This window comes from Cuculus canorus, chromosome 4 (assembly GCF_017976375.1).
Source record: "Cuculus canorus isolate bCucCan1 chromosome 4, bCucCan1.pri, whole genome shotgun sequence".
NCBI lineage: Eukaryota > Metazoa > Chordata > Aves > Cuculiformes > Cuculidae > Cuculus > Cuculus canorus.
Window position 1 is genome coordinate 17,136,669 of NC_071404.1, and position 26,170 is coordinate 17,162,838.

At 39.5% G+C, this 26,170-nt stretch overlaps 2 protein-coding genes across 4 annotated transcripts in view; one reads left to right on the top strand and one right to left on the bottom strand.

Annotated features, from left to right (window-relative positions):
- The window catches only part of FBXL5 (F-box and leucine rich repeat protein 5), a 35,044-nt gene extending 30,506 nt beyond the window's left edge, over positions 1 to 4,538 (bottom strand). Inside the window, exon 1 of the mRNA XM_054065783.1 lies at positions 4,368 to 4,538. Coding sequence (XP_053921758.1) covers positions 4,368 to 4,490 — 123 coding nt within the window. The 5' untranslated portion in view covers positions 4,491 to 4,538. The remainder of the gene's footprint in view (positions 1 to 4,367) is intronic.
- A 519-nt stretch (positions 4,539 to 5,057) lies between these two features.
- BST1 (bone marrow stromal cell antigen 1) lies at positions 5,058 to 26,170 on the top strand. Of its 3 annotated transcripts, XM_054064806.1 has the most exons (11): positions 5,058 to 5,298; positions 5,409 to 5,476; positions 9,101 to 9,214; positions 12,927 to 13,056; positions 14,147 to 14,282; positions 14,768 to 14,850; positions 15,408 to 15,484; positions 18,446 to 18,538; positions 20,374 to 20,460; positions 20,974 to 21,033; positions 24,124 to 26,170. In XM_054064806.1, the coding sequence occupies exons 2-11, from the start codon at positions 5,445 to 5,447 to the stop codon at positions 24,236 to 24,238; spliced, it is 927 nt and encodes a 308-aa protein (XP_053920781.1). In that variant the 5' UTR covers positions 5,058 to 5,298; positions 5,409 to 5,444; the 3' UTR covers positions 24,239 to 26,170. The 3 variants fall into 3 exon arrangements, with proteins under 3 accessions (XP_053920781.1, XP_053920780.1, XP_009568786.1); XM_054064805.1 differs by having other exon boundaries at positions 5,058 to 5,476; XM_009570491.2 differs by lacking the exons at positions 5,058 to 5,298; positions 5,409 to 5,476 and having other exon boundaries at positions 8,822 to 9,214.

Here is a 26,170-nt window from a genome sequence, read left to right on the forward strand (position 1 = left end):
AGTTATCAAAAGAAACCATTACCAAGAAATAAAGATAGGCACTTTTTATTTATATGTAAGTTTTGTAAAGAATCCTACAAAAATAACCAAGAACATAACAATGTAGGCAAGCAGAACAGTGTAGCATGTAGACTTCAAACAAGGATGACAGAGGACAGAAAAACAGAAAAAAAAAGTCTAAATATACTTAGATAAAAAATAGAAAAGGGATATTTTAAGTCAACTATTTAACAGGAAATGCACAGATGACAAAAGCAAAATTAAATGTCTCATCTGCTCAAGTCTTCTTATGAAGTTAATTAGTAAAAATATTTATGGTGATTAATTTTTAACAAGGAGTCAGAAATATAGGCTAGAAAGAAAAATACTCCTTAAATATTTATACAAGTTCAATGCATTCAAGTCAGCACAACATGACAAAATTGATCTGAATTTCCTGGAAAAAGTAGCCAAAGTAAATACCAAAATATGAGAAATAACTGCAGAGATCTTTGCAGAAAGGTGAAATCACAGAACACTGAAATCACATAACACTGAAATCAGGTAAACAGAAGAAACACCTCAGATGATTTTGATCAAACACCTAAAGGTTTCACAATACAACTGAGCTATTAAAGCAGCTGCTTATTTCTGCAATGGTTAGTCCTGTTCCCTCCTCCCATACCACCAATCTGGTTCTGGAGCTTGTTTGGCCTCTTGGTGAGCCAGTTTTATTCAATTACCTTTCACTTCAGCTGGCCAGATGAACCAGCTGCTCACCAAGGGGCCAGACAGGCACAGAGGACATCATCAGCCATTAACTATTGAAGCAGCATCCAGCTGTTAGATCCACTCAGTCACAGTATCAAGTCTCACACTAGTTTTGGGAGGAAAACAAAGTCATTGATCAGTGATAACTGCATTACAGAGTTTAGAGCATTCTGTTGGGTAATTCTAGAATGCAAAGATTTGAAAACATTTTTCAGATGCGGTAACTCCACAAGTCAGCAGGGAGTTCAAAATGCCATCTAGCAATACCAGGTGTCTTGTCTCAGCGGAAGGCCCAGGCAATATTTAATCAAAGTGTGTGTATCTAGAGTCAGTGTGTATCAGTCTACTACTCGAGTAGCCCTGATCTTGCAGATAATGAAGTAACTACACAGCATAGACTTGGTTAGACAAAAGAAAATTATTTCCTTTTGATAAGATAACCAAACTACTTCAGAGGAAGACATACATGTTACAGATTGTGATTCCTCCAAGGTTTTTAATACTCTTTTGCTTTACAGCAAACTAACACAGCCTACAGGGAACCACATGGTGACTCAAGCACTTGCAAACAGTGCACTCAAGCCATAGCTACCAATGAATCCAGCCAAACAACAAGATTTTCAAAACATGATCAGTTGAAGTCTGTCCTGCCTTATGACATATACCACACTTCGAGCCACAGCTGCAAAAGCAGGAAAGCTGGTAATACAGAAGTGGCATATTCTGGAACGCAGGGAACAGAGGATCATAACATGACAAAAGGAACAGTCTCTACCAAACACAATATGTTGACTTGGACAAGTGCATACTTCTACATAAAGCACTTATCACTGTCTAATGACAAATACAAAAGGAAATTTGAGTATCAGTCCTCAGAGAAGCATGGAATTACAGGGAAGCACAAAGCAAGCATGCCGCTGTTAAAAAAAAAAAAGATTGCAGAATAACACATTCAAAACACATCTGCTCTACTAAACACTAGCAGAGGCCTTTTTGCACAACAGATTTCAGGAAAATGCAGACATAATTAGGTTGAGGTTTCAGAGTAGCTCAAGCCAATCTAGTTCCTGGCTGTCGTAGTCCCATCCTCTGCCTTGCAATGGCTTCAGTACTCATCTGACCAGTGCTTGCTGGCAGCACTACCATCAGCAAAATAAACTACCTCGCTTCAGAAAAAAAGTTTTCTGCCAGCTTAGAGCCTTTGTGAGTCATTTCAAGTGCCAATGGGAGTAAGAAAGGCACGCAGTCATGACAGCGGCAGACAGGCAGCTTGAACTGTTACAGAACGGCAGCTTAGTCCTGACCAAAGCAACAAGTACACGGAGGTACAGAATATGTGAACCATGTGGTGAAGTAGAATGCATCTGTTTGCTTAGGCCAGAAAACATAACTAAGATGGAGGACATGGCTGTAATTTGCAAATTGGCACAAGATCCTTCTGAAAATGAAGAACGGTTCACTGGAGATAGGAAAACAGAATCTGCTCTTTTTGTAGCAAAGATGACGTCATGCATGAGAAAAAGCATTTTAACTATAAAGACTCTCTGCTGTAGCACTTTGCTACCTACAGGGGGTGCATCCCCTGAGGACTTCAAGAATCTAATCTTCAGAGTAGGCAATAGATTTGATAACTTCGTATTTCCCTACAAAATAGAATTTTAGTTACTCATCATCTAAGTCTAGGGCACTGTGTACCATGCAGGTATAAATGCCATTTAAGAACACAGCAAACATATTGCGAGACCTCTGCTAGCAATAATTAAAAAAGAAGCAGGGTAACTTTCCTAATGCATCAAACGTCTTAAATGGCTGATTCGCTGTTCTGTCTCTCACCAAGTCCTGGAAGAACAAAATAAACTGTGTTTCTCTCTGTCCTGAAGCAATAAATACCTACATATCTTATCCATCAGTAAGACCACAGTTGTTGCCCTGAAATTCAAAGCACAGATGCACTCATTTCATCCATGTTAACATTTGGTGGAATTTACTAAATTCAGCTACTAACAGACAGCAGCAATATTATACTGTACAGGAAACAAGAGGAACAGCAGGTAACATGTAATTTGCAAAATTAAAGACCCCTAAAGGACAAACCAGATTTATAAAGAGCATGTCTTTACAGATTATAATTGCCATGTAAGCAGAACTATAGACTTATCTAATTACAGCTTCTCAGTCACAGAAGAAGGAAAGTCAAACAGTTCAGATTTTGTTCTGATGCAAAGCTAGCATTACTCTAATACAAAGGTCATAGGCCAGGCATGGTCTCTAAGTTCTTAGACAGGGTTAAAGGATGCAAGATTAAATACTTAAAAAAAAATAAAAAAAAAAAAAGCACAATTTACCTATGCCCGCACTTCTTCAAAAGAAAAAGGCAGCAAGGAAACTCCTACATAAGCTTTTTTGTTTTCTGTTTTTTTTTTCTTTTTTCAAAAATGAAAGATCATTGCAAGCTCAGGAGCTTTAAAAAAAATTGCCAAATTTAATAAAAACACTCAATCATTTTACTTTTCTCAAATCATGGCAAGTTTGCTCAAAACTTTGTGGAAAGCTCAATAAAAGTGGCAGAAATGCCTCTCTAGGAACAAAACCCAAATGACTACAATACCTGGAGGTTCAAACAAAAACTGTCAACGATATGTTAATACTGCCGCTGGGGCCTGGTGGAGGGGAGAAGAGTCTCAGGTGTTTGTTTCCCTTTTTGTAAAATCCATTCTGTTAAAACATCACAAGTTTTCATGACGCCACAGATTAAAAATAAAATTAATTGTAAATGCACTCACAGATAAGAGACAAAGTGTAGTTAGACAAGGTCTCACCTCCTCCTCCCCTAAGATCCTCTGCTCAGTCTGTTCAGTTAACTAACCCCGCAAAAAAATAACTCACATTTTCCTTACTCGATCAGCAAACTAAACAGGCTCACGCGAAGGGACCTGGTGAGCCCCCGAGCTCAGAACAGGGCAAAGCGGCACGTGGAGAACAGGTGGAGGAAGCCAGAACTCCCCATCCTCCTGGTAGCAGTAAGCTGCTACACTGTCCCTCATGCAACTTCACTCTCCTTTTAAATGCCTGTTAGCCAATCTGGTGTCCCAACAGCCATTTATGCCCAGCGAGGGGAGGCACTACTTCTTTCAGCAAAGCGCTGGCTCTGAAGTATTCGCCTGAAACGCTTCCATCGCGCCCAAAGCTGCTGCGGCAAAGTTTGCGTCGCAGGTGACACACCAGCTTCGATCACTCTTCTGATGCGAGAATAAAAATTTCTCCTGTCCACGACTAAAATGTTGTATTTAAAACAAGAACGACCTACCCAGGCTACCTTTAAGTTCCTCGCCAAACAAACGCCGCGCACCACAGCGCAAGCGGACAGCTAAAAGCGCTGCCGACAGCGCCGGCGCCCTCCCTGCACCGGTTAAGTAACGAACACGACGCCTCGGGGTCCCGGGACCCCGCAGCGGGGAGCCCGGCGGCGGCGCTGCCCCCGGGGAGGGCACGGGACAGCCCGCCCGGGAGGCCCTGGAGGCGGCGAGAGCCCCCGCGGCAGCACCCACAAGTTGCCGCCGGGGCCCCGCGCCCTCCCGCCGGCCCCGGGGGAGCGGGTCGGGGCCCCCTCAGCGTACCTTGTCGCAGTAGAGCCCCACGAGCTGCTTCATCCGCCAGTGCGGAGCCGAGAAGACGTCCACCTCCTCGGGGAAAGGAGCCATATTCTCCCCATAGAGCCGCGGCGGTAACGGCGGCAACATCCGCCCCGCGCGTGCGCCGCGCCGCGCGCCCCGCCGGCACGTGACCGCGGCCGCCCCGCCGGCGCCGCCGCGCGCATGCGCAGCTCGCAGGGGCGGGGGATGCGGGGGCCGAAGGGAAGGGGATAGGGAGGGAGGAACAAAGATGGGGGGACGGGGGACCGAAGGGAGGGAGGGAGGGAGATGGGGATGAGGATGTGGGGAGCGAAGGGAGGGGGTCGAGGGAGCGAAGGGGCGGGGAGAGAGGGACGGGGATCGGGATAGGGATGGGGGGACAGGGACAGAGAGAGAGCGACCGAAGGGAGTGGTTTGGGGATGGAGGGATTGAAGGGATGGGGATGAGGGTACCGAAGGCACGGGGACGGAGAAACAGGGAGGGAGGATCAGGAATGGGAAGGAGGATGGGGATGGGGGTAGGGATGGGGTGGGGACCGAGGACCTGAAAGGAGGGGCACGGGAGTGGGGACGGGGATCGAGGGACTGAAGGGAGGGAGATGGGGATGGAGGGACCGAGGACCCCAAGGGAAGGGGACGACGGCGGGGGCCGAGGGTCAGGGCCGGCGCTGCCGGGGCGGGCCCCGCACGGCCTGGTGCTCGCGGGGCTGCTCGGGGCCGGAGCTGCAAGAGAGTCTGTTTCTACGGGGAGAGGCTGCGGGGGGGGCGGGGCCCGCCGGGCAGCAGGCTTTAGCCTCCGGCGAAGGCAAAAGGAATGGGGAATTGCAGCGGGCCTTTGCATGCAGTACAGACAGTTCACTTCACCGTGGTAGGCTGAGAAGATGACAACACGTTACAGAACCATGGAATCGCTCAGGTTGGAAAAAACGTGTAAAATCGAGTCCAGCCATAAACCTTAGGCTGCCAAAGTCACTGCTAAACCCTGTCCCCAAGCACCACATCTGTGCATCTGTTAAATCACTCCAGGGATGGGGACCCGACCGCTTCCCTGCAGTAAAGAGGATGTCTGCAGATGAACTGGTGTGTGAGGGAAGGTACGTGATGTGTCCCAAGCAGCCTGCCCCCAGCTTTTTGCAGGGGTTGTTCTAGATAAGCAGTTAAATGTTATGCTTGTTCAACATCTGAGACGAAAGGAACAGGAACATCAGCCTTTGATATTCACCTGCCCGTGCAACATTTCAAACATAGTAGGAACGCCTGGCAGAACCGAGACGACACATCAGTTTGACAAAAAGTGTAACTGTCAGCCAACATGGCAATGTGTGGTGTAACTGCCGACCAGCAGGGCATGTGCCATTGCCAAACATATATTAAATGCAGCAGACCTCTCTGACTGAAAACTACTCCTGTACAAATCTATGTTGCGGATATTGAATAGATCAAAAGCTAGCTAGTTTATCAATGTCAGCAATCAATTTTAAACAGAAATATTTTGAGCAAAGGTACACATACATTTTTAGTCTGGTGTTCCTCAATGCACTAATGCTTGGGAACACAAAGTGAAATTATTGCTCGTAGAAGTAGTAGTGAATTGAGAAGGAGAGAGGGTTATCTAGATCACACTGTGAGCAATAATCTTGTTATCTCTTTAAGGAAATGAGGCTTAAGCATTTGTGGTATTGGGTGTTTCCTTTTTCACTCCTCCTTTCCACCTCCAAGGACTTTTGAACATGCTGGCCTATTTAATCATATTGCAAATAATGTAGGAGTCTTGGAAGGCTTAATTTGTATCACTTTGGGGAAAAAAGTAGTTACATGTGAGAGAAAATGAAGGCAAAGGACAAGTATTCTGCAGCTGCCCAGGGAACACGTGGTTGCATTTACTCCTTCTTAAGGAAGCATAGCTCTGGCTTTGGGCTTGCGCGTTTCTTGCAGAGAGCATATATCAGCATCCAAGGGGGCAGGTGAGACTGACTGACTGGTGTAGGTAGAAGTATGCGACAAAGACAGAAACCCTCAAGAAATTATGTTTGGTGGAGTTTGTTGCTTATAGAGCTTGTTGATATGAGCAGTTCCAAGATCATATTTCCAGGCCTCAAGCAAGAAGTCATATAGAATTGGGGTTATTCTGCCAGCAATTCATGCCTGAGTCATCATAGGGGATTAATGTTCCCACCTGTTACACCTTCCTTCTGCTGGAAATTACCACTCCCATCTGGTAGAAATAACAAGAGAGAACATGTCCATTCTTATCTTCTAGGGCTTCAGAATACAAACGTATCCTGAATGTCACAGTCATTTGAGTTAATATTCAGTTTTTGAGCTAGAGTATGTCCAGAGCAAATATGCTGACAATTTTGCTGACTGCCACATGGTAATAACCTCTTGTAGGAAGAGGCAAAGAGTGAGGGACAGTGATCTGCATCCAGCATGAACTGCTGGAGTTTGGGAGGCAGGATGGACTGCCAGTTCGCGGCAGTGAAGTACAGCACTACAAGAAAAAGTGGGATTAAAATTTTGGATTTTTAATGGACAAGTTTAAGGGGAGACTTCGTCGTTTTGTTTAAGAATTATACAGAGATAAGATTTATGAGAGTAGATTAATTAACATTGTTGTAACAGAAAAAGACAACGTGAGATCCAATGACTGCAGGCTAAATGTAGACAAGTTCAGGCCAGAGCTAAGGTTTGATACCTAGGGCTACAAAGCATTGGAACAATTTCCGCTGAGGTCTGTTAGTTTAGCATCACGTGAAGTATTTAAATCACAACTATGAACATAAATAAAAAATGGCTGTGCATAGTCAGATCAGAGGCCCTTCTGGCCTGATGTGTTTCTAGAAGTGGCCGATAAGAAAAGGGTGCTTGATGGGGATCCCAGCACTTACTGAACTCATTTCTATTCCCTCTGGGATACTACAACAGGTTGTCTTTATTATGGAGAACGCTGCTGAGCCGTACTCGCATCTTCTTTCTGAATGCATTGAGTCCTAACCTGGTGAGTCTTTGGAGAACAGGCATTCCAAAACTCAGTGTCCATCTTTATGTCTTTGTAACTTACGCTGTATATTTGAAGTGTAAGTTTCAGTCTGTGACTGAACCAGTGACAGTTTCTGCCCTGTTCTAGATAGGAGATCATGTCAGTGATGCCTCTGGTTTCTGTTAGCCCTGATATTATTAAGCAAAATGTGTTTGCAGCAGAGTTGATAATAAAAAATTCATTGACTTCCATGGATTATTACACTCTCTGATCTGAACCCAACACAGTGAGTTGAAACCGTTTGATTAACATGCTGGTGCCCTGCAAGGGTGGCAATGTTTCAGAAAGGTTAGGAAGAAAAAACATCAGAGAAGTAACTGAGGTGAAGTACAACATTTGCTGTGTCTCCACCATATCAAGCACAATATTGCATAACCATTTCTGGGTAAATCTGGCTTTCCTGGAGACTGCTGCAGGTAACAATCCAGCTGGTTATCTTGCTATCACATTTACAAGAGAAATACATCATCACTAATTTACTCAATGATTAGCAAGGTTTTGCCTTCAGCAAAATCCATTAGCTAAGTACCAGTGCTTCAATGTAAGTCTGACACTAGATAAATAAGTACATAAATAATGAAGATGTACATATTCACTGAGGCATAGAGGCTTTCTATGAAAAACCTCTTCTAGAAAGAGAAGAACCAGCATGTTCCACAGCATAGAGTTTGAAAAAAAATTTCAAAAAGGGCAAAAAACTAGTGTGGTTTTATTCGCAGTGGTGTACACTATGGAATGTTTACACTGAAGATTAGATTAATTGATGTCATTTGATGATCTAACAAAGTGCTTAGGGAAAAGAAGCTGGAAGGAGAATAAGTGTAAACAGAAACTGAGGAGATTTTGTCAGTGCACAGGAAGTATGTCTTAATCCTTTTGGTTCTCGTTAGAATTGATTCATGACTACAAAGCAGTTTTGAAGACTTAAAAACACACATCATCATACCAAATGTTGTTCTCAGTATCCAGGGGTGAAGTAGAAAAACAGGTGATAAATGTTATCCCTATGTGTGATACAAGATCACCTGGGAATTTGGGTGTTTATGATATATTTTTTTTATATCATACTCTGCTATTAATGATAGTATTTTACCTGTGTATTTCTTGATATGTATTTTAGGAATTTTTTTCAAGCCTTAGAAAAATATGTGCCAAAAATATAGCCCTTTTAAAATGAAAAGAAACTGATTTAAAACACATTGCTTGCAAGCCCTTGAGATGTTTTAGGAAGGTGTAATATTGCACTAAGTATTAAGCAAACCTACGGTATTGTAAATACTGAAGTGCTAAAAGTTTTTTTCTCCTTTCCTGAAATATATTGTAATTCTTCACAGTTATCACCAGGTGGCAACATCATGACCTTAAAAGTCTCGATTTTCTGAAGTGGGCAACAGTTATGCATGAGGAAGTGATGTGTCTGTGTGGTGCAGTCATTCCAGGAAACAGTTGAATTGCAGCCCTCAGCAAAGTTCAGATTTCTGTCTAACCTATTCTTTTGTGTACAGAGCTATAGCTAGTATTGAAAATATTCAATGTTAAGCCTTCAGGTTTCCATTTAGATTGTATATTTTAACTGTTCTTTTTTTGCACTTTTTTTTAAGAACTTGGGTTGTCAAGAATTGATGATGAAGAGCCTTCTTTTGTCTCTCATACTTGCCTGTGTTCTATTTATGAACAGCTTCTCGGAAGTGCAGGGAAGGAAATGGAAAGGTGAAGGTACAACGCCAAACCTGGAAAGTATTGTCCTTGGAAGATGCTATGAATATATTAGAATTGTGAATCCTGCTGTTGGGTAAGTGTTTGCTCATTTCTGGATTAGTTTTTTTAGGTTCTGTACAAAATGGCTACTACATCAGAAGCCTGAAGTTTTGCTCTTAGCCATGAAAGTGATCCTATTGAAGTTAACATGCTTCTAGCTGCCTGGAAACAAAAATTAACTTAGCTGGATGTTGTATTAATAAAAGTACTGTAATTATGGCAAGATTTTTTATACTTCAACTTTTTATTTTACATCTCTGCCCCCCTACCACCACAGTGTTCTGAGAACACTGCACAGAAATGGTGGGGATGGTATTTCTGAAGTACCGAATATGACAGTGCTCCTGGGAAGACCAGCTTCACTTTGCATGCCTTGTATGTCAGGTCATGTAAGAGGGAAAGCACCTCACTTTATAGCTAACCACTGATAACTGAAGCAGGCTGTTTAGCTCTTGCCCCTGGAAATTCAAGAAGAAATGAACTGCTGAAGTATGATTATCTGTGAGCTTTGATTGTCTGTGTTAATTACACAGAGTTGGAGGCAAGTCACACCTTGTGCTAAAATGACCACTTTTTCTGTCTTCCTGACATTGTTTGGGCATTGGTAAAAGGGAAAAAAAAATAAGGAGTACGATATCCTGGAGTTCAGTCCAGTTTATTCTGCAGCTATTTTTTTTCCTGATAGTTTGAAGATGTATTTGCGGAGGGGTCATGGCTGGGTTCCTGCAGCATTGAACCGTGGTCTTAAACGGAGTTAGATTATGTTGTATAACATCAGCAAATATCACCTCCTTCCCTTTTTCATTTCCTGCTGCAAAACAGGAAGGTACAGGAATGAAAACATGTTTGAAGCTTTTAACAAAGGCAAAACAACATGATTCTTCTTGACATTCTTATCAGCAGTGTTTTGGTTCAAGTTCCCCATGGAAGGAAAAATCATCCTAATAACACAGTAGTAAAATTTCAGCTGGACAATTCATGTTTGGCAAATTTATAAACACATCTGAGTGAAAGGTACCAGTAAACTTTGAGATTTCTACATACCTGCAGTGTAATATATAGTATAAACTATAAAAACTGACATTCACCAGTTGTGTAGGTATATGAAGTCTGGTCTTGCAGTAGGTCTAGACAGGTAGAGTTCCTGTTGGAGTTCACAGATATTACTTCATTAATAGCTGAATCAAGACATAACTACTAATTAAGAATACACTACAATGAGGAACACAGAAGTTTGTTATTGTGGGCGTGTTAACTTTACTGTTAACTGATGTGGGCTTTTAGAAATGTAAATACAATATTTTTGAAAATATATGTCTCATGTCTATGACAGTTTCGTCATCTTATTAGTTGTGACATTTTCACAGTCTAATTTTAAAATTGAGAAGTCTGAACACATGCATTAAAGTATTCTTACTGAGAATAGCATGAAACCAGGCTGGATGATAGGCTTCTTTCCTGAATTACAGCCCAAAACGGCATTATAAAAAGAAGAGCTGCACTATTAATTTCATATTATGTGTCTTTTTTCTCTTTCCCTTAGGTCTATAAGCAAATAGTGTAATATAAACAAAATAGAAATTTCATATTGCGCAGGTGCAAAAAAGATATTGTAATTATTTATAACCCTTTCTGTTCATCGTTGGTTTCTTAATTGCCCCCTGGCTATCTTTTATAAAGTCATAACCACCTGGATAGGTTTTGCTTCTGAATTTATGTGTAATAATTATTTTAAAATACTTTGCTAATAGAAAAGAAGCGAGCAAACCATGTCTTCACGCTGCAACACAGTTAAAACATGAAGATGTTTATAGAAACATAAGAAAAACTTACCTTTATGTTAAAACAGAACATGGAAAATAGCAATTAGAAGAGGTGTTTTACAAAGTGTTGTGGTCATGTAGAAGTGAGAGATTTGAGTGAAGATCATATTTGAATTTTCTAGTAGGAGTATGCAATGTAACACAGATGTTTCTGTAGTGCATTTCCCCCATATTTCTTTATTGAGAGTATATAAGGGAAGTTTTGAAAATGTTTTTTAACTGACTAGCATGAAATTATATGACTTATTAGTGTCTATTAAGATTGGAAGGAATCATCCTCCACTACAGTCTTTCCTTACCCTATAGTTTCAAAAAGTATTTTTGACAGCTATGAAATTAGTAACGCAGCAGAGTAGTCCTTTTTATTTACAAGCTGTTCAAACATGGATGAGAAGACGTGAATTAAAAAAATCTAGTAAGTGAATTAACCAGAAATTCACTGCTGGATTCAGCTGTCATTAAAGATGTGAGGAGTTCAGTTGATCATAGTTTACAAGTACTGACATGAATAAGCGAGTGCTTACAGCAGACTGTTCTTTATCAGAATGAGATGTAAGTATGTATATTGTTGTTAGAAGCTAATATTTAACAGCTTGAAACTAGAAATAGGGTGCAAATCCTTTTATTGAGGAAGACTATTTGAACGTTGGAACTAAGGATCAAGGGGCATATTGCATCACTGAAGATTTTCAGATCAAGATCCTATATTTGCTTACATTATATCAGAGTTTTTTATAGAGTTGTTGTAAATATGACCAGAGATTACTGTAAGGGAATCCGTGCTGTTCCCTGCATAGGAGCTGCATAGCTCATCACAAGGGGTCCTTTAACTTTAAAGTCTCTGCAACATTCAGTATCACAAAGCAGTTCCTTAAAGAATCTAACAAGAAGCAGAAACCCCTCTGCCTATAGATGACATAAAATGAGCAAAACACTCTAATGGCAAAGTTTGTTTTACTTATCGTGACTACTGTTGTTCAAGCTAGAGCTTTGCCATCACAGCTGTTTGTGTTAGGAGTGTTATATGCATATGAAATACATTATTCTGTTCTGTAGAGTGTTCTCAGCATAGACATTGCCACAGTGTCTGTAGAGAAAATATAGTGTGAAACTAGTAATTCCCTTTTTAATTACTCCAGGCAGGCTCAGACCTGTGACAGATGAGATCCTCCAAATCCAGAAAGATAAGATGCATCCATCCCTACGTGTCCTCTCCTGTCCTTCTGCAGGAGATTATTGTCCCCAAGACACAGTTGGCAGAAGGGAACTGTCGAAGTGCACACCCTAGCGTCTTGTTTCAGTCCTCCCTTCACAAACACTTCAGATGTTGAATCTTAACAGTACTCTTGTAGCTACTGCACAGTTACAGTACGTGTCCCCCACTGCCCCTGTACTCATTCCAGCAAGGTAAAGCTGTATAATCCTAGGGCCTATATACGCAGAAGGCATCTCTTTGTCAAAACCATTATTCTATCATTGAAACTTTCTAGTAACTCCTCCTGCCTCTGAATCTGATGTTTTAAGAGTAATTTTATGTTATGGTAGGTTTGCGTATCTAGCTACGCTTTAATTGAAGTGACTTTTGGAATCTGGAAAATTTCAAAGAAAGCTATTTTCTTCAGTATTTCTACAATGCTGGACAGCAAGCTCAAGTATTCTGTACCTTCTAAGATTTTTGTTGAGTTACTATGTATTTCTAATTCCACACTGTAAATCTTATTATTTTCATTCCTAATCTACTGCTGTTAGGGGTCAGGAAAAGACAAGACACTCGAGTGGCAAGTTTCCTACCACCCTAACTTCAGTTTTGTCTCTTAACCTTTTAGGGGTTTTAATTTGGGAATTTGAGGAAGTTGGGAACAAATTATTTTCTTTTAGTGCTTTAAAAAAAATACTGTGGTTTGTTTGTTTCAATGATTACAGTGAGAAGAATTGTTCAGAGTTATGGGAAGCATTTAAAAGTGCATTTATTAGCAAGGATCCTTGCAGCATTCTACCTAACGACTATGAACGATTTATCAACCTGTCATTGCACACAATTCCACCTAACAAGGTAATAATTATTAATGTTATGTTAACCGTCCTGTGACATCCAGCTGATTTTCCATGGCACAGTTCAAAATTGACCAAGAGTCATCCTGTGGCTGACTCATGATACATTACTTCTGGCCTGTCCGTAGTTTACAAGTTAGGCTCAAGCTTGATGGCATTTTTCGATGTGTTTGGCTGTATTTATTTTATGCAGTTACTTCTCAGCAATTTATCTGTTTTCATACTACAAAAATCTCCCATTTTTCCTACTATGCCGGGAGCTCTTTTGTAGTCCCTGAACTTCTACTTTTCCTCAGGCTAGGTGCTCTGCGTGCGAAGACTGTGCCTGCTATTGTCTTTTGCTTCCACTCCTCGCAGTCAAGTCTCAGGGCAATGATATGCTAAACACTGGTGTGCTAAACAAACAGAACTGAGATAGGACAGCATTGCACGCTAGAAAACAGTAAGGGTTTGACATGCTACCAATTGCAGAGAATGGTGAAAGTGCAAAAACCACAGCTTTTCATGCCATCATATCCCACTACAATGTGTGCTCTGGCCTTCTCTAAAAGATTATACTTTAAAGCAGTTTTTCCTCTAGCACAATTATTTCTTTTCCCTAAATGATACAAGTTAAACCAACAAATATGCCTGTCAGCATAGATGACATGAGATTAATGAAAGCACATTAACGCAGAAATAGCAGCTAGCCGTATCATTTTTTCATGCCATAAGCCAACATAGCAGTGTGAGAGAATTCTGGTAAGAATTGGCTTATAAATATCCGTCTTTCCTTTTTCTCCCTTTCTGTAAATCTGCCTGCTGAGGAAGGCAAAGCTAGGCCTAACTAGATTTAATATAAGTCTATATCTATTCCCGTCATGGTGTGAATGCCCCTCAAGCCTCCAGTGATGAGAATTTACACCACTGTTAAAAACAACACACCTTTGTTTCTCTAAAGAGATAGCAAACATTTCTGATTATTAGCTTGATTTTGAAAGAAATACCAAAACATGCTTTAAACTGTTTTCAGAACCCCATAATCTCATTGTGTCCACACCCAAGTGATGGTTCATTTCTTCTCTGTTTTTGTTTCCCCTTTCTTTACATAGTCTCTCTTCTGGGAAAATAATCAGCTACTAGTCAATAGCTTTGCTGACAGAGGCCGTCGCTACATGTCCCTGGCTGATACTCTGACTGGCTTCTTTGCAGATTTTCTAAATTGGTGTGGCCAGGCAAACAGCGCTGGTAAGACAATGAGTTCTGTATTAAACATCGGTCTCTAAAATCATAGTGAAGACTGACTGTTGTGTTCTGGAGATCATTTTGCTCTTACTCCGTGAAAAATCAGTGATAGCTTCACTGTCTCGTTCTCTCCTGTTTGGTGTGAATATTTAATGTTGCTCTTGGGGGAGCATATAGTGAAATCTAAATAGTGCTGCACAGGAGATAAACCTCCTTCTCAGTCCTCAGACTGTGGAGCTCTTTGCGTCCCAGGTATAAAATTAGAGCCATTTCAGCCAAATTATCAAATCCACAGAATGTCCTTGTTTGTGTAAACTGCAGAGAATGGAAAATGATTGAAAAATATACAGCTGTCAGCTTTCATTGTTATGTCAGACCATCTTATATGTTCAGTGATTAAAGCATGAATAAATTTAATTGCTTTCTAATGTCACTTCTTATGGTCATTATTGCCTCTCTAATATCATAAATCACATGCCTTCCTACAGGACTGGACTATGAATCCTGCCCTACCATGGAGGAATGTGAAAACAACGCAGTGGATTCTTTCTGGAGGATGGCCTCAGTCACTGTAAATAGTGCATTAGTGCTGATTTTGTACAGTAGTGAGTGCTGTGCTAGATTATTTCCTCTGCTACACATACACTTTTCTTTAGACTGGGTACAGTGTTTTGGCAAGAGGAACCTGACTTTCACCTTAGCTAGATAATGTGTTAGCAGTCTGTGTTAGCTTGGTTAATATGTGTTAAGCATGTACTGCGCACAATAAGCACACTGGTTGTCTACTGAATACAGATCCTAAGGGACATTTGACGGCCTTGGTGGAAAGCCTTTATTCACAGATCAAACTCAACACAGCATATCAAAATGCTTTCTTCCTATGCTGAAGAAACTACAGGTGTGAGAAAATGGTTTGAAAAGATGTATTGAATTAATGCATCTCCTATTTACTTCTTATCCTCTCTGCTGCAGTGACCTGCTACAGTGCTAGTTTGATATAATTTTCACAGTTCTGATACTATTCTTGGTAAAATTCTTGCCTTGGTCATTGTTGCTTGCAATGCAATACCAAGACATATAACAAATCTGTATGATGAATTCTGAAAAAACCATTGTTATATATTGCAGTATGCACAGCACAGTTCTGGGGTGATACATGTCTTGTTGAATGGTTCTGCAGTCGAAGGAGCTTATCCAGAACCAGGGTAAGGAAACTGACTTATTTATATGTACAGAGTTGATGCCTGCAAAAAAAAAAAAAAAGTGTCAGCCAGTTGTTTGAGTTTTCTGCTGCACAAAGCATGGGGAGTGTAGCTAAAAGAGCCTGTTGCATCAGTCTGCTGAGTTGTGGGGACAACTGTTAATTGTCTCCAGCTGTAGGAATTTAACATGAAATGGGTGAGAACAATCCCTTTGACTCCTGCTTTTTACAAACTGCTGTAGTAAGCAGCATAAATGCTTTTTGAAAGCAGCCTCCCAGTCAGCCAACATACTGTGGCAAAATGTGTGTATCGTAAAAAAGATGAGCGTTACAAAATTTCTAGTCAGGGACAACTCAAAGGAGAAAGCACTATTACAAGGAGTGTAGCCTATGTCAGGCCTAGGAGCAAACTTGTTAAGTTCTGTAGTGAGAGTGCTTGATCCTGCTATTTCTCCAAGACCAAGAGAGGAGGCAGCGTGAGGTCCATTATGATTTAAGAAAGTCAAAAAGCTCATTGAGAAGGATAATAGCAAGGATTAGTTTCCTCTTCTCCTCATTCCCTCTTATAGTAAGGACAGATGTATTTTCCCTGATTTACAGGTATACCCCTATGCGGAAGTTCATCTATGATTATATTGAAAATTTATTGTAAAAATACGCACTTAAGAACTTTACTGAGTATGCGGCCATCATAACTGCCTGCCTGATGAAAAATACATCTTTCCTTATCTCGGCAACCATCCTGTACAAGGCAGTTCAAAGATACATCCTTAAAAACCCCATAGAACAGATCCTGCTCTTATGTTCTCACTGAGGACTAAAAATAATCTTTGAAAAGTTAATTTTATCTCCAGATAGGAGAGAAACAAGAACCATCTGTTCAAAACACCTATTACCTACTTATCTCCATCCCTCAAAAGCTTTCAGTTAATCAAGACATTTATAGTCTCCTTGGGTTGGTCAAGTGGTCAGCTAGGATCCAGTCTTCAGCAGATGTTAATACCTGGCAGCATGTCAATGCCCAGGATCCCATATAGAATCCTTATTTCAGAAACAGATTCCTTATTTCTGTCAATCTTCAGATTCCTTATTTCAGAAACCTCTTAAATATAAATTAATTCCTTCCACCTGTTCCCTGGGTTACCTGCCTGGTTGTGTCATGACCAGTGAAATCACCACCACTGGAACACAGCCTGCCATAAAAAAAACAAAGCCAGTTACTCCATCTGTTTTCTGTGTATTTTCTGGCCCATTTATAACCTGTTGCCATTTCAGTTAGATTTATTTCTCACTTCACTGCAAAATAACTTTGCTCATTGACACAGTATGAATGTATTTGGCAGACCTCTTTAGTAATATTAATTGGTTCAAAAATTGGTTTACTGAAGCCAATTGTACATTGTTCCTCCACAATTTCTGACTCCTCTAGTTAAAGGTTCTTTTATATTTTAGAGGAAGCTGCATTTTTCTGGTGGTAACATATACATGAATGGACTAAGGAGTTGAAAATAATTGGAATGATTATTTTTGGTTATATATTCACTATGTGTTTAGGACAGGCATGGACATCTTGAACAGACAGGCAAGCCTACTGTTGCTGCTATTGGTCTCTCTGGTTAGCCACCACTGCACCACAGTTGGCAAAAGAGGGAAACTGTTGGTATCCACTTCCTCATGTTCCACTTGTCCAGAAGTTTAAAATAACTCTATGACAGGTTTCAGCTGGGTGCCAGCAGAACTACCATGCCACAGCACCAGTAGCCACTTTGCCACCACTGGTCTCATCCAGGAGGTAACAACTAATGGTCCCTTCTAGTCTGGAGGGTTTCAGAGCTTTTAAAGTGGCTAAGAGACCCTGCAGCCCAGATGTAGACATTTAAGAAGAACCATGATAGGCAAATCACACACCTAGGTTCAAGCTTGGAACAAGCATCCATTGCACAGACAGCCCTTGCAAGCTTTTTGCAGGAGAAGAGGGGAGTGGAGCAATTAAAAGGTTGGAAGTCATTACAGTACGTTTTACTGGAAGAGTTAGAAATCTGTGGCTTTGAAATGCCTACATCTCACAAAAATTCAATTTACAGTCATTAAAATAAACCTTTGGATTTGGGATCTTCAGATTAGATAATAGGAAGAAATTTTTTACTCTCAGGATGGTGAGGCAGGTTGTGGGACAGGTTGCCAGAGAAGTCGTGGACGTCCCATCCCTGGAAGTGTTCAAGGCCAGGTTGGATGAGGCTTCAAACAACTTTATCTGGTAGAAGATGTTCCTCCTTGTGGCAAGGGGGTTGGACCCAGATGATCTGTAAGGCCCCTTCCAGCCCAAAACTCTCTATGATTCTGATTTAGTTGCCATTTTATTATTTTGCTTTAATTGTTGTTTAAATACTTACCAAAGTCAATTTACACAAAGCAATAAAATGGAAGATTCCCCAGGCCAGGGACGGACAGATCTAGAAGTTTCTTCCTTATGGTGTTCTGTATCCTGGGCAAATACTTCATGTTACTGTTGCTGTGATTTTATACCTAAAAATGTATTTGTCTTGTGGCCGTCGTTATTTTTTTCATTTAGAGCAAAATGGTATTGTATCTAAAAGCAATAACACCAAGAATGACCTATTTCTTTTTTTATAAAGTTTCAAATGTGTTTGATTTTGATTTTGCATTTTATAAATTTCACTTCATTCTGGTCCAGCTTTTAGGTTGTAACTTTTTTCAGCTGAGCACCTCTAAGATTAAGAACGTGAAAACAAAACTTGTGATTAAATGCTTCTGACATTTGAGAACATTTAGGATGTGAATCAGGCTTTTTTCTGCTCTGTTGAGTCTGATTGTAATCAGAAGATATAAATGTAAAATTGAGCAAGCCCTTATTCTGCAGGAGGATTGGAGTCTTGATTGATGCAAAGGAATAAAGTTCTTTTTTCTGCTCTTTAGAGTTTCAAAAATTTGTTTCTTGAATCAGGTTTTTTGCAGATTATGAAATACCTAATCTCCAGAAAGACAAAATCTCGCAAATTGTCATCTGGGTTGTGGATAATATTGAAGGACCAGATCTGTAAGTTACGTCTTCCGAAAAAAAAAGTTCTCCTTTTTGACCTGTCCTTTAAATTTCACCGTAGCTTTCTGTTTGATTATATTTGCCTGGCAATTAATGTAAAAATATTTTAGATGCTTTCACTAACATAAGAGGCACACCCTGCCATTCTCGAAGAGTATAGAAATACCAGAATGAGACAAAATAGAAATAAATTCTTATATTCAGGCTAGAGTAATTTTCAGCTGTCTTAACTGTTTTTGAAAACTAGTAGAAGCAGAGAAATACCACCAGAGGGCTCGTCTTTTCTTAGTACTTAATCTAATACTAAAAAGTAGGCTTTAAAACGATCTAGTTTTGCTGTTAATTTAATTAAAAACAAGCAAATAAACCAAACAGAGTAGTTTGGTGGTACATAGTCAATGAAAATGAAATAGCCAAGGAAAATAATGATTTTCAACAGAAACATAATGGAAAATGTACACTGAAGTTAAAAATATGAAATCATTAGGCCAGAAATTACACCTGGGTTGGGATTGATTAAAGGAAGAATTACTCTGTTCATTATAGCTTTTGATCGAGATCTTTACAAAGTGTGTAATACATAGAGGAACCGGGGTAGCAGGGCAAAGGAAGCCACTTATACCCCAAACGTCTGCAGGGTGCCTGCAGTTTGCTATGACATGGTGGCACTTCTTTTGACTTAAAATTGCCCAGGCTGAAGACAGCTGGAGAAATGGACTCAGATGTCACCATATCCACCGCTGGTGGCTGAATCCTTGTTGTCGTCTGCATTCTTAGGACCATGAGGCTTCTGTTCTTGCTACGCAGTGCTTTTTAGTTGTATCCATTCATTTTGTGTCATTTCCCTTTCACACCTCATCTCTTCTCTTTCCTGTCTCCTTTTGCTTTTCTTTCATTCAGTTTTGGCATGGCCAACCTGGACCAAATGTTTTACCACAGTGCTGTGGAGTCTATGAAGCATAGTTCAGACTAGCATTTCCCTGCCTTTCTCTTTAAATCAAAGAATTGTACCATTTTGGAAAAGAAATATACAGCTCACCTTTGCAAACATCGCCCTTATTGCAAAGAGAAGTTAAGACAAGCACTGGATGCTAACTTATCTTTCAATTTATGCTTTATGGGAATATTTGTGTATTTTTATTAACTGCTTTTTACAATGATTTTGTTGGTGCCTCTATGACTTTTTTAGGAGTAAGTAGCACTGGCCTTAATATTTGAGGATGGTGCAAGTTTTAGAGGTATCAGTAGGTTCTGTACTATGCTAAACTTTCTTTTGCTAATTGGAACACAAGCTAAAAAATCAGTGCTGGACACGGAAACTGTGTTTAGTATTGTTTCTGTTTTTTCTCTCTCTCCTTTAGTTTTTCTGTTGTTCTCTGTTCAAGAGAGAGGACAAACTTCTAAGAACAAGAATAATTCTAATTTATTATAACCAACTTATTCTGTAAAGACAGCTAGCATCAACTTTAGCACCACCTAAATAGCTGCCAAAGAATATTACAAGTGAAACACCTATTATTTTACAAAATTATTTAGCTCTTTTTCTTTTTGTCTAGTGAAATACTAAAGGTGGGAATATTGGTTAATAGACTCTGCAAATGCTACCCTGGCTGAAGCCAAACTTCCAGTCTCTGAAAACTGAATATAAAATATTAAGCAACTGTAAGCAGGTGAAGCTTTATAAATAGGAATGTACACCAGTTTTCCGTAGGTGTTAAGGAATGTGGGAGAGACAAAGTTATGGGGGTTTACTTTCCTAATTCCACCAAGTTGAAATGAAAGAAAATTGGATCATGAAAGACTTGCAATAATATTAAAATCCTTCCTCACAGAGATTCCTGCGGAACAAATACTGTAAAGAAGTTAGAAGACAGGCTGACAAACCTTGGGTTTGATGTTGCCTGCACTGACAATTACAAGTAAGCAAAAATCCTTCATTAATATGGTGTATTTGCAGAAACACCTTATCTATTTTAGTCGTTTTCTTACCTTCTGATACTTAAGTGCCATTAACGTTGTATCTTCAGTAAGAGACTAAGATACTGGAGAGATGATGTCAAATTTTTCAGACTTAGCATTTTGTGGCTCTGAATTGAGCAAAACACTGCACCGTACTGTATAATTGTACAATTAAGTGGAATGTTGTACTTAACTGATGTCAGACACAGAAGATGGCCTCATGTATTCCATTTCACTGTAAAATCTTTATTTAGTTTGAAAATCTAAACAAGTTAAAAACACTATTGAATGTCTGCAGAATTAGTAGTTATTCACAGTAGTACTCACAGCTCTAGTTATTCACAGAAGATTGTACAATAAATATAATGGAAGGGAAGATTTATATGATAATACTGTTGAGTTTGTTTCGTTTTTTCATTTGTTTTCCTCAGTTTTCTGCCTGAAAGATGCTAAATAAAATGATATCTTCACAGGTCTGTACTGCTCTTACTCTGCCTGGATTATCCTGGTGATCCTAAGTGTACCCTTTCATCGTAAGTAAAAGAAGTTCAATCCATCCTCAGTGTCATTACAACCAAATAAATAATGCAGAAGTCAACAGTTCAACAGATTGTGCCTCTGTCGTCTATTATATATCACTCATATGCAATATATAGTATTTTTGAATGTATTACTCACCGTGTATTGAGTAAGCAGTTTCTCTCTACAAATTGTGCACAATTGTCTGTGAGTATCTGCTATTCAAAATTAGGTGTTAATCAGTTCCATCAATTACACAGTCGCACTATGTATCACTGATAGTATGAACGAAGTTTGTAAATATCAGTGTTCCAATGCAAAATCTCTTACAAATTTGAAATTGCTTTTATTAATATTCTTCCTTGAATAATGAAATTGTAGGTCAAATGGCAATGGATCTAAAGGACATTTCTCCAGCTACTGGAATTTTTAGCTCCAGATTTTGAGGAATTTTTTTAATTAATCTTCCATTTTGTGTGCAAACCCAATTTTTCTATTTTAAAGTATTCACCTTAGGCCAATAGGTTACCTGCAGAGAATGCAGATTACACCCAAGATACAAGTATATTAATTAGCAAGCACCACTCCCAAACCAGGTTATAATAATTTCCCTTCCTATCTTTATTCTTCTTTATTGTATAAAGAGGATTAAATTAATTTATGATGTATTTCAGTGAATTTACAGTAAAGATGACTGTGTTGTATTGTGGCAAAGTTTCTTAATTTGTATGCTGTGGCATATATGGGTGCACATAAGGTACTTGAACACCTGAATATGAAAACTTCCTCACAATTTGGAAAGTTGCAAGATACATAGATGCATAAAAATTGCTCTCAAGTTACTTTATTTTTATGCATAATCCATACATTTGGTCACATTGTATCTCCTACTGTCCCTTCTGCCCTGATTCAAGCACCTGTGAATCTTTTCTATGTTAATACCTATGTAATACTGCAATGATAACTTCTGGTATGATAAAACTGATTTGCTGTCCCTGGTTATGGCAGCAGAGAGGTGCAGCTCCTGCTTACCTGCCTGTGGTTGTGTGGCAGTAGTGCTTCATGCAGTACAGAAAAGGAGGTATAATGTCACTTTCAGTAGCTTATGTTCACTTTTTAGTAAAGTCTTACAGAGAAAGTGAGTATTCTCTATTCCTGCTGGTTACTGAAAGCTTTTAGTCATCTTGTCGTGCAACTACATTATTCTTGCATCCAAATTATATCCCAGCACCAACTTATAAATGTATGATGAAAACAGTGGCATTTTAAATATCACTGATACCTCCAGACATCTTCTAAGTAGTAGATCATAGAACAGGCTTCCAGGCCTGTTAAGCCATTTGTTTGTTACTGGATGTCACTTGCATTGTGGATTAAAATAGGGTTTCCAAGTTCTGTCAAGGGATGATAAAGTTTTTGTTCATGAAAATGTGTTTTACAGGATTTCAAAAAATATAATGTTGTGAACTCTTAACACAAGATTTTTCTCTTCTGATTTAAATGGCTTTAAACCATTTCCCTCAAAGGTTTGTGATGTAGGTACATTCCTCAGCTAAGAAAATGTGGATGAAAAGGCTCTTGGAAACGATTAATGTCTTTTTCTTTCACCTAAGGGATGAGCATACCTTTTCTCCAGTATTGCCACATAGGATTTGCAGTATGTAAGCAGGGAAGCAGCCACCTCTTTCTTCCCATCCATGTCAGTACTTAACACAACATAATCACTAGCATGTTCTGAGCACCAGTCTCATGCTCTTCTGGGGTAACTACTAAGCCACTCAACTGTTATCGTCCTCCTTAGAAAATGTTTCTCTGACTCTTTCCATCCTGTACTTCTGTTCCCTTCTGTATGCATAGCAATGTAATAGCCTTGATTCACTTTGTATCCCTAATCAAGACAGAGCTTCCCAATCTGGATGCTATCATTGCCTCTCCCTAAAATTTAAGTAGCTAAAATATTGCAGACAAATGAATACTAACACTCTTTCCCCAAATCACTTCTCTGCAATAAAGAATGTCTCCATTGACATTAGCTACCCTTTCAGAAAGAGCCTTAAGCAAGTATACATGAATTATTTGATGATTATCTTCTAGATCTGTTTTCTCTATGGATGGATCCCCACTCTCTGATGGTCCATTAACTGAAATGGCAACAGTTTGGTCAGTAGTGGTATTGCTATTAAGAGCACGAATCTGTTAAGAAAAGTCTTCCTTTGCATAGTGTGTGCTCAGTGTACACACATTACATTTTCATACTTTCATTATAAAGTGAGATGAGACTTGCAGGCTCCGTTGCATCCCCTTTCACTATTTGCTTTTTGCTGTCACAAGGCTGATAGTTGGCTTTTTAGCCTCTGGAGAATACAGACCTGAGCCCAAAAACGTCAGAGTTGGGCAAGTAACATTTTCTGTCACTGCAGCTCCTCTTACATCAGCGTACCAAAGGAGAAGGCTGTGTCAGGGTAGCAGGGGATGGCTTGAAGGTGCTGTAGTGTACTGCAGGCTTCTTGGATAGTGGTAGCGCCCCTTAATTCCTCTCCAGATTTGAACTGTGTTCCTACTGAGTCAAAATTTAGTCTTTGGCCTGTGAGGTTGACACCTTGATGTTTGAAGGAAACTTGTAAGTAAAAAAAATATCCACTAGATGGCATAGAAGTCTTACAGACATAAGCAGAAAGAAAGGTAGATGCAACCTATTAATAATGGTATTTACTACTTGCATTATTGCGATGTCAGGGAGACTTAGAAATGGATCTGGATACTGTTCTACTATGAAGTGCTGTAAAAATATAGACCTCGAGGACCACTGCTGTCTAGAAGAGCTGTATACAATCTTAAGTATAAGGCCAGAGACAGTAAATGGACGTGGAGAAACAAGGAGGCTCAGGTATTTAAGGTAGGAAGGAGTGTTCCCAGAGTTTTGCACAGACTGTGTTTATAAATTCATGACAGCCAAAGGGAATCTGGTGACAAGCTCTTATAAAGAAACTTCTAGCTTAGCACTTGGACTGCAAACTTCATCCTTGGCAACAAACTCCTGATACTTAAAAGAATCCTAACTCAGCTCTGTGCTGTGAACATCCTGTTTGTTTTCTTTTCTTTAGATCTGCACCAGCAGCACAAAGAGGACCTATATCTTCAGACAGAGGAGGCAGCTGGAACAAGCTCATGTTTGTTTCTTTTGTAGGCTTTTTGTTCAGATTTGCTTTAGTATTTTGAGCTAATCCATATCCTCTGTTTGCCTTTGCTGGCTATGTACTTGGCTTTAACAAATTTCTAACTGCAATTTCAGCCTAGTTCTGGAACCAGCGAACCTGCATATTAAACTCCTGCATATTTCTATCCATATACCAACTACTTTTATATAAAAAATTATTCTACTGCTTCTAGAAAGCTTCAGACTTCATTTCCTTTTCTTGAATAGAAGACATTCATTGCTATTTCCTTTTATCCTTATTCTCCATAATTAAACTGGGAGTAATTCTTCCTGTTCACATATTTCAGAAAGAGAAGTGAAACTGTGCCTGTCATACACCTCCCACACAACTTGCTTGTTCATAGAAACAATGCTAGCATTTGGCATTGGAAACTAAGTGTCTGATTATTGTATTTTGGGAAGAAGAAATATGAATTCAGATGAGAGAGAACTTAGGTTGCTCACTTCATGCAAGATACAATATGTGAGAGTGTAAAAATTAAACTAATTTTCAGAAGTGGTCCAGTACTTGGTCCAAACTTATTTAAAACTGTTGTACAGCCAGGTTCTGGCTTGCATGCTTGCATACAGTATTTTACCACATACTATCGTTCACTTAGTCATCAGTACAGCTGTTCTTCATCTGACTGTTTCCTGGCCACTGGATAGCCAGTGGTCAGGAATATCAGCTCTGGAAAGCTCCATGAGTTTTCACCCATGATGTGATAGTTGATCACCGTGGTGTGATTTATGGCATATCAAATTCAGACAGGAGTTTGCCAAGTCAGATATCTGCCTGCTTGCAGTGAATTCAGTTAACATGCTTCAGAATATATTGAAGAGAGAATATATTGATGTCATCTTGATGGTCTCTTGAGTTACTTCCATGAGTTATCTCAGTGTTCCAGCTAGATGCTCCTCTAAAGCACCAAGACATCCAGCTACCAAGATGACACATAAATTTTTGGAAAAAAATAGTTGTTCTTCTAGAAAATAAGTAGAATTTTGTTGTACATTCCCTGTTAGCTTCAGTATTATTTATTCGTGTTTGCATTAGCCTGTTGTAATGAAACTGGAATAAGATGTTCCTGTTATCTCTGTGCATCTGCTTTAGGACTCCATAGCATATTTATGTCCTCTCCATCCCTGGTAAAACTATATCGTGTTGTATGTTTAAAAGAAAATATCTAGGATATGTTATTGCTGTTGCTTATTTATCTAGCTTACATTCATGTAATAATCTTTAATATGGTTTTGATACAAATCCCTTTATTATTACACACATTGATGCATTTGCCTGTGTCACAGCTGGGCTTAGGCTCTAGTTTGAAGGATTTTTGTGTTTGTTTGAGACACTTGAAAAAGTACTGAAATCAGAATTTAGAGTCCATTTAAAATTGGGGCTGTATTGCACCTCAAAATTGTTCCCTACCTATGCTGAAACTTTAGTCCTTTGATTCATTCCTTCAGCATTCTCCTCATTTTTATTGCTTGTTTGATGCTGTCCTTAACAGCAGCTGCTGGAATAGCAAGAGACATACCTGTTTGTAAAACAGACACATCTCAGATAACTAAACACAAGAAAATTTCATCAATCTTCTATCTGTCCACAGCAAATCACATCATGATACATTCTGGCCCACAGACTGTAGAGACAGTGTGTATGAGGCTCACAGATAGATATCCAAGCTGTTGTTTGGTCTGGTGCTGTCCTGCCCACTTATGTGTATATTATAGTGTGCCCAGGATTCAGAGAATAGCTTAATACCATAACAACCCATTGGTTAAGACAGCATATTTTTTTTACTATATCGTTTGAATAAAATGTTGGAAAAGCTTGGAAAGATCTGTAAAGATTTTAGCTAACCAACTAATATAGCTGGCAAAAAAAAAGGGGAGGGAGGGAAGTTTCAGATATATACATTTCCTGATATATTAAAGGCAGCAAATTTCAA

Excerpts from the sequence above, each read along its gene's own strand:
- BST1 (XM_009570491.2), top strand. The coding sequence starts at position 9,045 with ATGATGAAGAGCCTTCTTTTGTCTCTCATACTTGCCTGTGTTCTATTT. Across the intron at positions 18,539-20,373 it reads AATATTGAAGGACCAGATCT|AGATTCCTGCGGAACAAATA; the intron begins GTAAGTTACGTC and ends CCTTCCTCACAG. Across the intron at positions 20,461-20,973 it reads GCCTGCACTGACAATTACAA|GTCTGTACTGCTCTTACTCT; the intron begins GTAAGCAAAAAT and ends ATATCTTCACAG.